General features: G+C 43.7%; 1 protein-coding gene across 2 annotated transcripts in view; it reads left to right on the top strand.

Moving 5' to 3' along the window:
- TAF2 (TATA-box binding protein associated factor 2) overlaps positions 1-18024 on the top strand; it is a 316921-nt gene that overhangs the window by 197646 nt on the left and 101251 nt on the right. For both annotated transcript variants that reach the window (XM_029591949.1, XM_029591950.1), the window contains 2 exons: positions 1011-1151; positions 13037-13147. In XM_029591949.1, the coding sequence (XP_029447809.1) occupies positions 1011-1151; positions 13037-13147 (252 nt within the window). The remainder of the gene's footprint in view (positions 1-1010; positions 1152-13036; positions 13148-18024) is intronic.

Here is an 18024-nt window from a genome sequence, read left to right as displayed (position 1 = left end):
ATGTTCTTATGTTCTTAATTAATACCTGAATTAAAAGGTAAAAAGAATGTGGATTTACACATCTCTTTCATCCAAATAGGATCCCTATAAACTTATAGCACTCCATAATCATACATCAGCAATCAGCTGATCATGCATTTAGTACAGATAGCTACATTCTTAGGAGGCATTGTTCTCTTCCAGTAGGCAGCCATTCACTGTTTTCTCTGTCTAGTGCAGTGTTTCCCAACTCAAGTCTGGAGGAACAACTAGGAGCAGTATGGGCTGTTTGGTGGCCTAAAAGTGGGGGGCAGCAGAAAATCCCCCCAAGAAGATGCTGCATCTCTGCAGGGTGACAAGTGTCCCTTTATGAAGACACATCTTTTTCATGTTCTTGCCACTTCCAGCCAATGTTGATGCAGCTAGCCAGTCTAGCCCTGTGTAATGCTGCAGCATACTTTGGATTTAGTGGCGCTAGCAGGAGAATCAGCATCGTGATGCCCTCACACACCCCTAGGTTGGCACCATGGGTGGGTGGGTGCCCACCTTGCTTGCCTGTTCCAATGACCCTGGTCACACCCACTCAGTTTGGTTGTCTGGCTAGCAACATTGAATATGCATGAGATAGATTTGCAATCAGTGTATGTTCAGTGCATGCAAATATATCTCTTGCATATGTGTCAGGTGTGCCTCCGGGATAGGGTTGGGAACCACAGGTCTAGTGATTTATTCATTTCTTAGATCATTTTTAATCCAGGATTTCCACAAGAGGGCACACTCAGGCTTTCTATACATAGAGATGCTAAGAGAACGAGAAAGTTGCTTCTTGAAGGGAATGGAAAGAGGCAAATGTTAAAATAGTCTTAATATTTAGTATATTGGGATGAGATTGATGCCATAGATAAATAGCTTGAAATTCGTCACTCTAAAGCTTTTATGTTTTAGTGGTAACTATGCATTTGTGTGCTTTTCACTCTAACATTATTTACACCGGGATAATGTTATTTTCTATGTTTACATTAATACCATAGATTGCTAATTCAATGGTCAGTACCTGGACGGGCCCTCCAGCCATGAAGTCACTTTTTACTCGCATGTTCTGCTGTAAGAGTTGTCCAAATATTGTGAAGACCAACAACTTCATGAACTTTCAAAGTTACTTTTTACAGAAGGTAAAATGTGTGTTTTATATATTTACAAACTATGCAGGTGTTGGAATAAGCTTGTGTTGTTTTCCTTTATCCTAAACATTCTTTTTTTTGTAAATAAAATATTGATGCTCAGATATAGGATGATTAATATATATCTGGCTCTAATAGAATGGGATTTTAGCAAAACCTATATGATAGGGCAGAGATGACGAACTCCAGTCCTCGAGTGCCACAAACAGGCCAGGTTTTTAGGATATCTACAATGAATATGCATGAGATAGATTTGAATACGATGGAGGCAGTGCATGCAAATCTTTCTACCCAGATCAGTCCAGACTCCTGGGTTTTGCCTCCCTTCCAGCAGATGGAGACAGAGAAAGTTTCGCTGACACTGGCAAATAACCTGATGTGCCACCTGCAGTCACTCAGTATTTCTCTGTCTCCAGCAGATGGTGGTGGTGCAAAACCTGCATTCTGAGGATTAGTTTAAAAATTAAAAGAAAAAGAAATTTAGGCAAAGTTTTAGGAGTGAAGAGTACCTCCCAGAAGGTTGGCAGGTCCTTGTGAAGCCATCCCTTCTGGTCTTAAGGTGGACGAGCAGGGGGTTGGGAACCCTTTTTGGCTCAGTCCTTTTCGCCGTTGGGGGTCAACAACTGGTGGTGCCATTTCCCACCCCCCCACGAGGATGCCTGGAGCCTGCTGCTAAGCTTCAGGAAAGTAGTCTGTTCGGTTTTCTCTTAAAGGTTTGAGTTAAAAAAAAAAAAAAAAGTAGTTTCCTTTTCATTGGCTTCTCCATTGGGGCGCTCTGTTCGCACGGTGGGGTAAGGAGCAGGTGGCCCAGCAAGGCGTTTTTATTTTTATCTCAGCGTCCTCTCAGCGGTGGTGCAGGCACGCGACAGGAGCCATGCTGCCCAGCAGCCGTGCAAATGGTTCGCTGAGACCGGCCTTTGTTCCCGCTACCTCTCCGAGGGAGAGGCACTGCAGGAACACTGGGGAAAGCATCAGGGAGGCATCGGGGCACCACAGGGATTGTGGGTGAGGCCAAGGCTGCAGCTGATCCCTTCCTGGTGCACGCAGGAAAGGCGGCCATTTTGAATTCGCTGGCAGCAGTGGCTGAGGCTGCAGGGGGAAAAGAATCCCTTCCCCCACCTGGCAGGAGACCCTTGGAGGCCCAAGGGGCTCGGGATTCTCTGTCTGGGGAGGATGTGGACCTCCTGGTAGAGGATCCTGAGGATCCAGCAAGGTTTTCTTCAGACTTTGTGCTTCTGCTCTACAAGGCATATCTTGCTAGGAAGGCAGCGGGTTGCCATTTTCTGTGCACGAGGGGCCGAAGGATCCTTGTCCTTCAAAACGGCCCAGATTGGCACGAGCTTTGTGAGTTTACTAGGGTTCAGTGAGTCCTGAGTCAGCCCAAGCATTTGGAGGTCGCAAGCGAGCCCTCGGGAGAGTCAGAGGTAGGGGAGCCTCTGGCAGAGGTGGACTCTTCTTTGGATCATCAAGGCTCAGATGAGGGCCAAGGACAAGCCCCAACTGTGGATTTAGATGATCCCAAGGTGGTTCATCTTTTCCACAGAGAGGAGTTATAGCCCTATATGTTCTGAAGGAGCTTAGGATCAAGGAGCCACAAGAAGATTCTGATCATGAAGAGGAGGATCCTGTCATAGAGGGTTTATGAGGTCCAGCAAAGGCTTTTTCTTTCTGTAAGTCGGTAAAGAAGCTTGTATTCTGGGAGTGGGAGACTACGGACACTGGTCTGAAAGTTAGCAGAGCGGACTTGTTGTGGCTGCCAAAGGTGGATGCCTTAGTGTTGGCTGTTACGAAGAAGACAACTATTCCCGTGGCTGGTTCAGCTGCGCTGAAGAATATGCAAGACAGGAAGTTGGAGGTCTGTCTCAAAAAGATATTTGAGGTGTCTGCCCTAGGTATTTGGGCTGCGGTGTGCAGCAGTTTTATGCTTTGGACTGGTCTACGCTGGGTTCAGCAGTTGCAGTCTGGTAAGACGCTGTCAGTGTCAGAGGCCAAGCAGGCTGAGCGGCTGGAAGCCGTGGTGGCCTGTGGAGCCGGATGCATTGTACGACCTCATCAGAACCTCCCCTAGGACTATGATGTGTGCAGTCTTGGCCAGGTGGCTCCTTTTGGTTGTGGAACTGGTCAGCAGATGTTTGGTCTAAATCACAGCTAGGAGCATTACCTTTTAAAGGAAAAATGCTGTTTGCTAAGGACTTGGAGGGGCTTGTGAAACCCCTGGGCAAGAGCAAAGAACATAAGTTGCTGGAGGACAAGCCGAAGAGCAGCATAGGATTTTTTTCCGCACATCCTTGCTTTAAGGGGAATTGGCATTTTCGGCAGAATCGGCCTTCGGGAGGGGCCCAGAGGCAAGGCACCGGGAGGCAGTAGTCCTGGTACAAGTCCTTTCGAGACCGAAAACCAGCCAGAGATGGTTCCGGTCACGGAGCATCCGGATCCAAGTCCATATAATGAGGTGAGGCAGGCCCACTCCTCGGGGTTGGTTGACTCAATTCTTCATGGAGCGGGCTAAGTTAATGTCGGTTCAGTGGGTCCTAAGTGTGGTAAAATAAGACTATGCTTTAGAGTTTGTTCGCCCGCTAAAAGATTTGTTCATGGTGTCTCCTTGTACATAGGCAAATAATAGATGGGTGGTTCAGAGACTATTGACTGTCTACAGATGCTGGGAACTATCATTCCCATCCCTGTGGGGGAGCGGGGAACAGGAAGGTACTCCATTTAATTTGTGATCCCAAAGAAAGAGGGACCTTCCACCTGATCTTGGATCTGAAAAAGGTGAATATGGCTCTCAAAGTTCCTCGCTTTCGGATGGAGATTCTAAGTTTGGTGATTGCGGCAGCACGCAAGGGGGAGTTTGATAGGCCACGCATCTCTGGACTTAACCAAAGTTTACTTGCACATAGCAATCCGGTTGGATCATCAAATCTTTTTTTTGAGGTTCATGATTCTCGAGGTGCATTTTCAATTTTGTGCCCTGCCCTTTGGGTGATGGTTGTGGTGGCAGCTGCTCTCAGGAAGAAGGGCATCTTAGTTCACCCGTATATGGAAGATTGGCTTATCAGGGCAAAGTCAGAGGTTCTATGCAGTGGGTAGTGACAGTGGTATGCAGCATTTACAGTCCCTGGGTTGGATTGTGAATCAAAGAGTCAGCTAGCCCCTTCTCAGGTGTTGGAGTTCCTGATGGTGTGTTTTGACATCTGGATCGGAGAGTTTTTCTCACCATGGAACGAATCGACAAGCTGCAGAGGCAGGTTCGTGGCTTGTTGAGGAATGTGGTTCCCACAGTGTGGAATTACTTGCAGGTTCTTGGCTCCATGGCTTCCACGTTGGAATTGGTTTCATGGGCATTTGCTCATATGAGATCATTGCAGAGCCTGTTGCTTTCCCAGTGGGACCTGTTATTGGAACAGTTTCATTTGCCATTGCCTCTTACATAAGTAGCCAGATCAAGTCTCTCATTGTGGCTTGGTCGGGACCATCTGAATCGGGGTGTCCCCTTGGAAGTTCTGAATTGGAAGGTAATCACAACCGATGCCAGCCTTTCGGGATGGTGTGTGGGGGGAGGCTGTGTGTCAGAATCAGTCGGCGCAGGGCCGGTGGTCGCCAGAGGAGATGTTGTGGTCTATCAGTTGCTTAGAGACAAGGGCCTTTCTTCCTCTCTTATGCAGATGGCCAATGAGAATTTTATCGCACAATGTGACCATGGTGGCTTACATCAACCGACAGGGAGGTTCCAAAAGGTCGGACAATGGCTCAGGAGGCCCAGGAGTTAATTCTCTGGGTGGAACAGAATCTGGTGGTGTTAGCAGCCTCCCACATAGCCGGAATAGACATTGTTCAAGCGAACTTTCTCATCCATAGTCAGCTAGATCCTGGGGAGTGAGAGCTGTCGGAGGAAGCAATGTGGCTTATTAGTTTAGACTTGATGGCAACTCAAGGCAATGCCAAAGCTCCATGCTTCTTCAGTTGCAGGAGGGAACACAGAGTGGAAGGAGTCGACGCCTTAGTACTCCCATGGCCGACAGGCGTTCTCCTGTACGTTTTTCCGCCATGGCCGCTGATGGACAAAGTTTTCAGGCGAATAGAGATTCATCTGGGGAGGTGATTCTAGTGGCCTAGGTGGCCATGATTTGCGGATTTGATCAATCTAGTTTGGACGGGCTGCTGTATCTTGCCCATCTTCCAAACCTTCTGAACCAAGGTCCCATATTTTCAGATCAAGCCTTCTCCATTGCGGGTCCCACCCTCTGGAACTCCCTTCCTGCTAAACTCCGCCTAGAACCGTCCCTGAGCCATTTCAAAAAAGGAATCAAGACATGGCTCTTTAAATAGGCATACCCCAACTCCTCCCAATCCTAGGCATTGTCATGTCTCGATCTTACTCAGCTCCCGCTCAGCCTACACACCCCCTCCTCAACCTCCCTTTCGCCATCTCAACTCCCCCCGCTCCCTTACCTTCCCAGCTCCCCCCTTCTCCCTCACCATTCTAGCTCCCTCACCCTCCCCAGCTCCCTCCCCCCCTGCTCCCTCCCCCCACCCTTCCCCAGCACCTTGCTGCCTCTCCCCTACCCCTCCCCTCTTTTCCTACAAACAGCCTTTCCTTGAAAGTGCCACTGCCTTAACGTTCTCCTATACCCCTACCCCCTCCTCTCCTTTCCCCCCCTCGCTCCCCCTCTCCCCTTCTCCCTGCCCCTGCATTTAATTTTAATTTTGTAAATAAGTTCATATGTTAATTTCTTAAGTGTAAATGCATCCTTAACATCCTGATGCATACCTACTCTTAACATGGATAATCATCATCCAGTTCGTTTTTCAAAGTTGTATCCCTGCTCGTTGACTCTCTCTATCCTGGTTCCTAGTTCATTGTAATATCGTTGACTCTCTCTATCCTCGTTCATTGTAATTTCCTTTCTCAGTTAATTGTGAACCGACATGATGTGTCCTACGAATGCCGGTATATAAAAATTGTTAAATAAATAAAATAAATAAATAAATCAGGCGGCTCGCTTCTGTCTCACAGCTTGATTTTTGAGAGGAAACATCTAAGGGCCAAAGGGTATCCCGAGGATGTCATCTCCACTCTATTGCAAGCTAGAAAGACCTCAACATTCTTGGCCTATGGGAGGGTGTGAAGGGTCTTTGAGGCGTGGTGTGTAAAATAGGTGGTTGATCCTACTCAAACGTTGGTTGCACGCATTTTGTCCTTTTTGCAACTCTCTCAGAGTCCAAGTGGCAGCATTGGGATACCTTAGGGGCAAGGTCCAGGAAGTGGCCTTGGCTGCGCATCCAGATGTGGTGCATTTTCTCCAGGGGTGCAAAGCATATACAGCCTCTGGTGCGGAAGTTGTGACACACCCCCCCCCCCCTTCCCGGAGTCTTAACTTGGTTCTCAGGGGGTTGTGCTTGGCTCTATTTGAACCGATTCAAAGGGGAACTGTGAAGGATCTTACCTTAAAGGTAATTTTCTTGGTGGCAATTTGCTCCTATAGGAGGATTTCGGAGCTACAGGCTCTATCATGCAGGGATCCTTTTCTTAGGATTACGGATAATGGGATCTGTTTGCATACGGTCCCTTCTTTTCTTCCGGGATGTGTGTACGTCTCCCCCCCCCCCCCCCCCCCCAATAGGCGAGCCCCCCTTCCTCTCGACGGCTGTGAAGTGAATGAGGAGTCTCCATGAGCCTGTAAGTCCTCACCTGGTGCAGGCCTGACCAAACCAGGCCAGCAGCCGACATAGCAGGAGAATAAAGATCTCCTTTGAAGCAAGGGCCCAGCGGATAAGAGGCAGGCTGTGAGAAAAAAGTGGGGGCGGAGAATGTCGAATGATGCTTACCGCTACCGAAGAGAAATCCCCTGGAACAGGGGCGTTCTGCCTCCAAATGCTCCTAGAAAAGAGGCCTCACTGCCTCACATTTATTTATCTATTTATTTATTTGTTGAGTTTTATATACCGTCATTCAGTGCAGCCATCACAACGGTTTACAAGATTCAAACAGAATACAGATAGTTAAATATTTGCTGATCATTGAAAAAATAACAATGGGAGGGATGTCGGGGGGGGGGGGGGGGGAACATGGGAAGAATTGGAAAGTAAGGGAAGGAGGATAGTAACGGTATTGAGATTTATTAATCTTAGAGGCAGTCTCTTTGTGTTGTTTCTTATGTTGTTTCTTATAAGTTCATAGTGGTATGGCATGCTGAAGAGGGCATAAAAATCACTCACTGTGCTATGAAAGAAGGCTCTCGCTGGCCCAGTCCCAACCCCTACCTTTCCCTCCATTCCCCCTAAGCCAGAATCAGGAAAAAACCATAGCCCCTGAAGAATGGGATGCAGCTCTGAAAAACACCCGAGCAACAGCCACACATGCCTGCAGCAACTGCAGGAGACCGAAGAAGGGCCCGTTGTATCTGCCCAAACCCCGCCGCCCCCTCCCCCCCACCCCGACAGCAGCGGCAGCAGCAGCGTTAGCAAACTGCTCCTGCCCCATCCTACTGCAATACTCTGGGGAAACAAGCATCTTCGAGAGACATCGCGTCATATGGGCCACGGGAAACTTGTCTGTGCCCTGGGCAATACAGCGTGTAATGTAAAACACCATTTGGGGAGCTGTCTGTCACCAGGGCCCACAGGCCCTGGTGTGGCAACAGACCGGACCCTTCCATTCTGCGATTGGGCAGTTACCTGTCTTGGATGAGATAGGTGACCGGTAAGTCCTGGACAATGGTTACATTCTGGAAGGCAGGGCCATATGTCATAGCGGGTCCTGGACCGGAGGTGGCATGTGGCTTATGCAGCTAGGCACTGCTCCGAGGGGTAGCCTAGTGCAATGGCTAGGATAGAGGGGCATTTTATTTATTTATTTATTTATTTATATTTATATACCGATGTTCGATTTGGTATATCACAACGGGTTACATTACAACAGTGTTCAATAAGAGTTAGGCTTCTTATTTTACATTGAAACTTTGTATCGTCTGTAACAATATAGTTTAGGTTAGGGATGTTGGGGGGGAGGGGGGAGTTATGGGTAGGGGGTAGATGGGAGGGGGGGGTCACCTCTTGGGGAAGAAAACAAAAACTCTGTTGTACCATGAGGCACATAAGAGCAAATGTGCACATGGGGTTGCTATGTTGCTGGTTATGTTTGCATTACAATAAAAACCGTTAATTACAAAAAAAAAAAAAAAGTAGTAGCAACGATATGACTTAGAATCAGGCAAGAGTAACAAATAACCAGTAACAGGTTTCAAGTGATAGTAACAAGTAATATTTATTTTATTTATTTATTTATTTAACGTTTTTTATATACCGATAACCGTTTGCACATCGTATCGGTGTACATTTAACTCAAAACATGGTAGGCAGAGCCTTTACATAGAACAGATACAATACACTGGGACCAGCTTGTTATTCTGCCGAGGCAGCAAATTACTAGATTTGCCCCTCCAGAGGCATTAATGGACACCTTGGAGGCAACGATCCAGGAACCATACCTCAGGTGCCCAAACCTTGACAGTATGAGGGATGACATCTCGAACATTCTGTCCCTAATGCCCCACCAGGCTTATTTGGTCAGAGATCATTCCCCACCACTATTCCTCGTTCAGAGCGAATGATCCAGACTGTGGACTAGCTGACACAATAGGGTCATTCGTCAGATTGGTATGGGGACCTCCAAGCAGGGGGTCACCAGGTAAGGCACAATATGGGCAGATGCCTAGGGTCCACATTTATTTAGGCCGGTCAGAGTACATCTTTTGGACATTTGGTTATGACATATTCAGCAAGTCCCACAGGAGGTTCCAGGGGGATGGTTGTTGGGAATTGACAGGGCCGCAGCCGGGTGTTAGTGGGGGGACATGAGGCAAGGGCGCTCCCTACCTCATGCCTGTGATGGCTTACTCGGGCCAGTAGGGGCATTTTGGACATGTTGCAGGTGCTCATCATGGTCCAGGTCAGCAGGGGACTTGCACCTTGGTTGTCGCTGAGAGAGGCATTCCGTACGATGGAGATTGGGAGGCGCCCTTGCTGGTCACAAGGTGGGGGGCCCGGTGCAATCTGCCTTGCTGGGTTATTGCAGCAAGCAGCGGTACGTGGTGGTGTAGCTTGGTTTTGGCCAACTGTCATACTGGCTTGGTTACCAGTTTGTAAAGGGATATATATATATATATATATATATATAATTAATAAAGCTGTGGCCCCTTTCCATCCAATAGCTGTCTTTGTTGTTATTCTGTTATATGAAAGAATGTATGCATGTATGACTGTGGGTCAATCAGAGGTGTTGGGGGTGGTACTAGATTGGGAGGGACATGGAAGGGATGACACTATAGTCGTGGCTGCTAAAATTAACATTTAATCCTATTCTGTTTCCTGTCTTTTATTTATTTATTTATTTATTTATTTAAAATCTTTTTTATACCATCGTTAAGTTATATACTTTTAATCAGTTTGCAATCCACAAAAGGACATCCTCTCCAATCCCATGACTTTTTAGTTGTCTTAGAAACCTCTCAAGATGAACATTGTCGAATGCCTTCTGAAAATCCAAATACACCACATCTACCAGTTTACCTTTGTCCATATGTTTATTCAACCCTTCAAAAAGATGTAGGAGATTTTTGAGGCAAGACTTCCCTTGGGTAAAACCATGCTGGCTGTGTCCCATTAAACCATGTCTATCTAAATGCTCTGTGATTTTATTCTTTATAACAGTTTCCACAATTTTTCCTGACACTGAAGTCAGGCTCACTGGTCTATATCACCCCTGTAGCCCTTTTTAAATATCGGTGTTACATTGGCCATCTTCCAGTCTTCAGGTACAATGGATGATTTTAATGATATGTTAAAAATTAATTGAAATAGGTTTGAAATTTCATTTTTTAGTTCTTTCAGAACCCTGGGGTGTATACCATCTGGTCCAGGAGATTTACTACTCTTCAGCTTGTCAGTCTGATCTACCACATCTTCCAGGTTCACTGTGATTTGGTTCAGTTCATCTGAATTGTCACCCTTGAAAACTGTCTCCGGAATGGGTATCTCCCCAACATCCTCTTCAGTAAACACTGAAGCAAAGAATCTGTTTAATCTTTCCACAATGGCCTAATCTTCTCTAAGTGCCCCTTTAACCCCTCGATCATCTAACAGTCCATCTGACTCCCTCACAGGCTTTCTGCTTCGAATATGTTTAAAAATGTTTTTATTTTGAGTTTTTGCCTCTATGGCCAGCTTTTTTTCAAATTCTCTCTTAGCTGTCTTATCAATGTCTTACATTTAACTTGCCAATGCTTATGTTTTAGTCTGTTTTCTTCTGATGAATCTTTCTTCCAATTTTTGAATGAAGATCTTTTGGCTAAAATAGTCTCTCTCACCTCACTTTTTAGCCATGCTGGCAATTGTTTGACCTGACATCCACATTTCTTAATGCATAGAATACATCTGGACTGCGCTTCTAAGATGGTATTTTTTTTTAACAATGTCCACACCTGTTGCATACTCTTAACCTTTGTAGCTGCATCTTTCAGGGTTGGTTTTTTTTTTGTTTTTTTTTTTTAACTATTTTTCATTTTATCAAAGTTTCTCTTTTGAAAGTTTAGTGCTAGAACTGTGGATTTACTTTCTGTCCTCTTTCCAGTCATTAATTCAAATTTGATCATATTATGATCACTATTGCCAAGCGGCCCCTCCACAGTTACCTCTCTCACAAAATTCTGCATGCCACTGGCCAACTCTGACTAGCTATTTAAAACAAACACACAATTGCTGGTTATTTTGCCTGCCTTCTGACTACCTTTTTAATACAGACCCACAAACACACTAAAGAATTTACCCCAATAGTTTACTTCTGCCCAAAACTTTTAAGTTCTAAAATTTCCCCAAGCAGTAGTTCAGATTCTTTGCAGCCACCAACAAGATGTGTCTCAGATTCTCATTCTCGTAGTATTTATATTTCCTAACACTAGTGGCAATTGCAACCCTAAACACCTTGCTGGGCAGACTAGATGGACCACATAAGTGTTTATCATCCATCATTTACATTGTTATTATAATTCTTAAGTATCATTGTCAGAATGGTACCAATTGCCTTATTTCACTGTCAGAGCTTTCCTTCTATTGTTTTTTTCTTAAACAAAATATTGTGGGACCACTTTTATAAATATGAGTGGAAAAATGTAGGCTTAATGTTAATGAGGAAAAAAGATATGTAAGGGCAGTCATTTAATAGATAAGATGATCTTTTGCCAGTTTGTCCCAGTTTATTTCTTTTTAGATTGTAATTATACACAGAGCAGTAATGTCCATACATAAATAAGTTGATACAGAACTGTAGTTCCTAAAGACATTTTTGCCATTTATTTCCTGATTTCCTAAGTTATGCGACTGCAATCCTATAAATTGTTTCCAATGGTGAATACCTAAATTGTTAAGGATATATACACAATTGCAGTTCGACCTATTTCTAGCCATCTAGATTTTTTTAAATGAGCCATATTATTATCTTGGACTGTAGATAGGTGAATGAATCATGATGAGGATTGTAATATAAATTCCTCCCATCTTTAAGGTGTTACCAGAGTTATTTTTTTTTATAACCTAAGAGTTTTTCTCTTACTCCTTTGTACTTCTAACTCTGTTGGGGCCAGTCTTTATTGGACTATAACATCATGAGTCTTCATTTGCAACTGGGTCTTTTCCCATGTTTTACATTCCTCTTCTTACTCAGCCCAGTTATTGTAGCAACAGTCCTTGACCAGGGGCCACAAACTGCAGTGCCTTTAAGAATTCTGCTAATGGGGAACTTATATTGGGCATGAGGTGTCACCATTGATTGGTGACTGAGGCTCCCTTCTCCTATCCCTCAGCATCTGTGAACACTGCTTCTGCAGAATCCCTAACTGAAATGGGGACCTGAAAACCTGATCCAGGAATTGAACCCAGGTCTTTCACAAGACAGTGCACAACACTGTCACTGAACCTGTGTGCTGGCTGCACCAGACAAATTTACTAAACTTGAGCTTGCATCGTACAAAATCCACTAAAATAGTGGCCAAGGCCCAAGTTACGTTAATCTCATGAAATTGTATTTTTGAGATCTCAGAACATGATCATGAAAACTGCTTATCTGTTTAATGCCTGAATCATGATAGCGATTTTTTTATCACAAGTCCGAAGTGCAGGTTATTTTCCCATCTCTGATAATGGCTCTCATTTTGATGCATGTGTTCTTGTGCCTTCATCCATTCTATAAGTGCTGAAATCCAGTTGTAATGTCTATTTTTCTTGTTACTTTATTGTAGATTTTGAAGGTTTGTTTCTACTATGAAAAATATTGCAGAGTGAAAAAGTAAAGTTTTGCTTTACAACAACTCTTTTGAAGCAAATACAAATGTTTCATGCTGTTTCTGAGGTCGTCCAGGTTCTCCAGTTCTGTCAAAGTTTCATTTCCTTCTCCAGCTAAAACTGTGCAGTGCTGTCAGGCTCCCCTGTTACGGCTTGTCCTCGCCTTTGCTTCCAGCGTCTGCTGTGTGTGACCCAGAGCATCAAAAAAAAAAAAAAATGAAAACATGCTCTTTTAAACCGAGGCATGTCTTACCCCTGGCAAAACTATTTTCCTTTCAAGTTGAATTTTCCTATCAACATGCTGCAAACAACCAATAGGATCGACTTACCACCAGCATGTTCAGCTCAAGAGAACATTAGTTGTCTTTCCTAGTCTGAGACGTTGCAGTGAAACTGTTTGCTGTCTACCAGTTGTATTGCACCACAGAAGAGGCAACCTGGTCTTGGTGCCATTCCCTCTGTATATTGCTACCTGTTAAGAAATGTATATAAGGAAATAATCAGTCTGTATGAATGACTTCAGTTTATTTTCTAAACAGACTATGCCTGTTGCCATGGCCCTGCTGAGAGACGTTCATAATCTCTGCCCCAAAGAAGTCTTAGCATTTATTTTAGACCTTATCAAGTACAATGACAACAGGAAAAACAAGGTAAGGCAAAACAAACTTGAAATATTTTGACACTAATGTAATTTGATTTAGGACAAAATTTTGAAAAGAAAAAGAAATCCTCAGACTTTTCCCTTTTTCATCTACCTAGTATTTCACATTCTTAATAAAATTATAGTATGCAAGTTGAGACATAGATACTATATTTTTTATTAAATTGGAATGGTTAATTTGCACAAGGCTTTGTTGTACACAGTTAGCCATATTGATTCTGGAGAAAACTGGATTCGTTAAAGGTTGTTATACCTTTTTATTGCAGTGGTTTTCAATCCTTTATTCTTATGCCCAGTGGAAGAAAAGCACTCTGAAAACCCTCTCCAGCCCCCGTTGCTCACTACTCCTCCTTTCCAGCCCTACTGCTCCCTACTCCCCCTCCCTAGCCCCCATAGCTCACTTATTCTCTCCCCCCCGCCTCACTTCCTAGACCCATTGCTCACTCTTACTCTTTCCCCAGCTCCCACAGCCTACTTTCACCCCCTGTGTATTTGAACCTTCTCTCCAGTCCCTATCATTCACTATTTTTCCATCTTAGATGCTCCTGCCAACTCCTTACTGGCTCTATATGGCTCTTAAGTCACTTTGAGCCTTATATATATATATATATATATATATATATATATATATAATTTATTTATTTATTTAAAAGTTTTATATACCGCACTATGGGGTAGGAATCTATCCATCTAGGCGGTTTACATAATCACACATACATAATTAAAAGTCCATACATAAATTACAAGCATTTAAATGACTTCTCGGATTAACATTGTATTAACAAATATAATGTAATGTGATAAATCTTAATATAAGTTATATGTGCAGGTAAAAAGGTGAGTCTTTAAAAGTTTCTTAAATTCTATACGATTAGACGTTAATCGAATATGGTCTGGGAGTGAGTTCCACAATGTTGGACCAGCCACAGAAAAAGCACGTTTACGCATTAAGGATAAGATGACGGATCTTATTGACGGAACTTCTAAGATACATTTATCAAGAGAGCGGAGTTGTCTGGTTGGTCTGTAGATTCTCAATAATGAGCATAACCAGATGGAGTTAGTATTGTAAAGCAAATTGTGTATTGTAGACAGAATTTTATATGTTATGCGATATGAAATTGGAAGCCAATGTAGATATTGTAGTGTAGGGGTGATATGATCTCTCCGGGATACATTACATAACATTCGGGCGGTTGCATTTTGTATTAGTTGTAAAGGTTGTATTGTAGATTGAGGTAGACCAAGGTATAATGAGTTACAGTAGTCTGAGGATAGAATTAAGGCTTGAGTAATCAATCGGAAATCATTTGGAAGAAGGAGTGATTTAAGCTTTTTTAGCATGTAAATTTTGTAGAAAGATTTTTTTTACAGTTTCAGATATGTGTTCAGACATTGCAAGTCTGGAGTCAATGATTATTCCCAGGTTTGTTGCTTAAGGTTTTATGTTGATGATTTGGTTCTCAAAAATGAAAGTTGATGGCGGCTGATGGATTGAATCAGGTACAGTTGATAGGTAAATGAGTTCTGTCTTGTTTGTGTTTAATTTCAACCTGTTGTGGGAAAGCCATGTTTTTATTATTGATAGGTATAAATGTAATAAAGAGAAGGTTTTGGTCCAAGAGTCCGTAAAAGGTATAATGAACTGTATATCATCTGCATATATTTTAAAATTGAGATCTAATCCAGCAAGGAGACGGCAAAGAGGCAATAGATAGAGATTGAACATCAGAGCTGAAAGTGAAGAGCCTTGCGGTACACCTGTCTTAGTGGAGTACCAGTCAGAATGATAATGACCTATCATGATTCTTTGTTTACGATTTGTTAGAAAAGATGAAAACCACTATAGGGCAAGACCTGTAATGCCAATCTGCGACAAGATGGAAAGTAAAATGTCATGATTTAACATGTCAAACGCAGCTGAGATGTCGAGTAGTACCAGTATGTAATTGGAGTTTGAATCAAAGCCTCTATTGATATACTCCCGTACTTCTTGACAATCATCACAAAACAGCATGGGAATAGGGTTCTGCACAACTGAAATGTCCTGAGAGCTTTAGAGCTTAGCATCTATGGTCAGTAGCAATTTAAAAGACCATTTGTTACTATATGGTTGGTAAACTGCTTGTACTTAAAGCTTAGAGACTGCCTGAGTTCAAGGAGTCTGTCCTATTGTCTGATGCCACTTGGTTATCTTTAAGATCACCCTAAATAAAGAGCACTTTAAGCATAGCCAAAGTTCCTGTGTGGTTTTCCTCTAGCTGTAACCAAGCCACTGACTGCTCGAGGGACACAGTGGGAATGGAGATTGGGTTCCTTATGGGAATTTGATCTATTTTGGGTAAAAGTAAATCAAATCTAAAATCGCACATAAAATTGCTGCTGGGCAGACTTAGATGGTCCTTTTGGTTTTTATCTACTATCATTTACTTTGTTACTATTGATGCAGAGCTTATTCCATAGTGCAGCCTATGCACTCAACCAACATGCCAATGATGTTAGAGTGAAGCACCTCCGCCCAAGAGCCCCACTGCTGGCGCTGTGGCAAGGAAGGAGATGCTGCCGGTGCTGACCATGGCCAAGGCGCCATTCGATGGAACTCATTGAATCAACCAGCACTGAGTACCTCTGAGCCGGCTGCTGCCACAGTAGCTAACAACCCGTAAGGAGAATGAGCCAGTCTAGGCCTCTGAATAGGTTGTCCTCCTCCAACTCTGGTGCAGAGGGTCCATCAGCCAGTGGGAGCCCAGCTATCAGAACTGATAAGAATTTCTTTGCCTTCTTAAGCCTGATGACCAGAGAGGGATATTAGAACCACTCTTGTCCAAGACAGAGGAAATCTTTCCACCCAAAATACCACACTGGTGCATACCTCTTCTCAAAAGCTTCTACCATTGGGAATAAGTACTCACCATGAGGTAGTGAATTCTCCTTGTGTAGGCAAAGTCCTTTCATGAATCTGAAAGGGAAGAGATGGGATCAGTTTATTTGAGTTCCTTCCAAATGTTTCCCCTTAGACCAGTGAAAATCACTGCCTTGGTCACCTTCACCATTATCAGCATTTTGCCTCAGTATTCCTCCAGAGTGGGGGGAGGAAGAAGATTCTCCAGGGATTCCCTGTCGGACCTACTGCAGCATATCATTTCTCCAGAAGATCTTTACTACTCCAGGTTCTTGGATAAGCTGGCAAAGATGCTGTCCATCAGGGTTAGAATGAAAAAAAAGCCCAAAGATAGATATCACTGGGCTTCTTCAGTTCCTTAAGAACATATGAAGTTTCCATGCTGGGTCAGTCTGCGGGTCCATCAAGCCCAGCATCCTGTTTCCAATCCAGGTTACAAGTACCTAACTATTAAATAGATCCCATGCTACTAATGCCAGTAATAGCAGTGGCTTTTTCCTAAGACAACTTGATTAATAGAAGCTTATGGACTTCTCCAAGAACTTATCCAAATCTTTTTTAAACCCAGCTACACTAATTACCCTAACCACATCCTCCGGCAACGAATTCTAGAATTTAAAAGTGCGTTGAGTAAAAAAGAATTTTCTCCAATTAGTTTTAAATGTGCTACTTGCTAACTTGATGGAGTGCCCCTTAGTCCTTCTATTATCTGAAGTGTAAATTACCAATTCACATTTAGCCATTCTAATCCTCTATCATATCCCTCCTCAGTTGTCTCTTCTCCAAGCTGAACGGTCCTAACCTCTTTAGCCTTTCCTCATAGGGGAACCATTCCATCCCCTTTATCAATAGACTCTGCAGCTATCCTGGTTCTCAAACTTCTCAAGAATCTGTAGATGAGGATATGGTAGATGTCACTATCTTGCCTTCTAGTGGCACAGAAGCTGGATTTAAGTACATAGTCCTGGGTTCCCCTGGTTTTGGGGGTGGTCCAACTACATCTTCTATCTGTGTTGGTGGAATCAGTGTTGAAACATGCTAAGCGCACTCATAGTCATGCAGTATGCCTCCTGGAAAGGATTCAAAAGCATTGGAAGCATTTAGGGAAAAAGATCTTCCAGGGATCCATGTTGACTGCCCAGATTATGGCTTACCATTGCTACATCATGCGGGTATTTCAGTATTTACATGAATGTGTGCTAAAGCATTTGACAGAATCATCATACCAGAGCAGACAGACTTCCATCAAGCAGTGGCGGGCACGGAGAAATGTGAGAAACGCCTCTTTCACATTTACAAAGCTTTTCATTCGCTTCCATTGGAGCCTGAAGAACCACATGGTTGCAAGTGAGTGGCTTCTGAGAAGGATGTTCATGATCCTGTCATAGATTTTTGCAGCACAGGGGACAATTTGTTCAATGGCAAAGTTCAAGGGACCATGGTTTTGATTAAGATGCATGCTACAATCATTATCAGCTCCTGCAAAGGATCAGTTGGCTCTTGCTTGATGCCATTTTTTTCTACAGATGTCCCTTCCTTCTGCTCTTTTTTGTGTCATCAAGCTCCTCCCATGCTTCAGCAACACAGCTGCCCTCTTGAATTTAACAGAGGGAAAGGTTTCTGTGAAAAGCTCAGCAATGGATGCAACCTAAGCTCCAAACTAGTTTTTGATGACCCACCTCCCCACCTTCTCTGGTAGGGGGAAGAGTTTAGTCATTCCTTCTGGAGTGGTATTGTATCTCCAGGGACTGGTGAGACCTGAAAATTGTGAAATATGGCTACCACTTATGCTTCTCTTGCCTCTTGCAACCCAATGAATTTTAATCTGCAGTTCAAACCCTTCTCAACCTACCCAGCTGGAGGTGGAGGCACTTCTTCATCAAAAGGCAATCAAACCTGTCTCTTCTCAGGAATGTGACCAGGGATTCTTGGTATTTCCTAGTCCTCAAGACGTCAGGGGGATT

This window comes from Rhinatrema bivittatum, chromosome 2, assembly GCF_901001135.1.
Source record: "Rhinatrema bivittatum chromosome 2, aRhiBiv1.1, whole genome shotgun sequence".
In the NCBI taxonomy this organism is placed as follows: domain Eukaryota; kingdom Metazoa; phylum Chordata; class Amphibia; order Gymnophiona; family Rhinatrematidae; genus Rhinatrema; species Rhinatrema bivittatum.
Note: the sequence above shows the minus strand (reverse complement) of the source record. Positions and strands in the feature narration are given on the sequence as shown.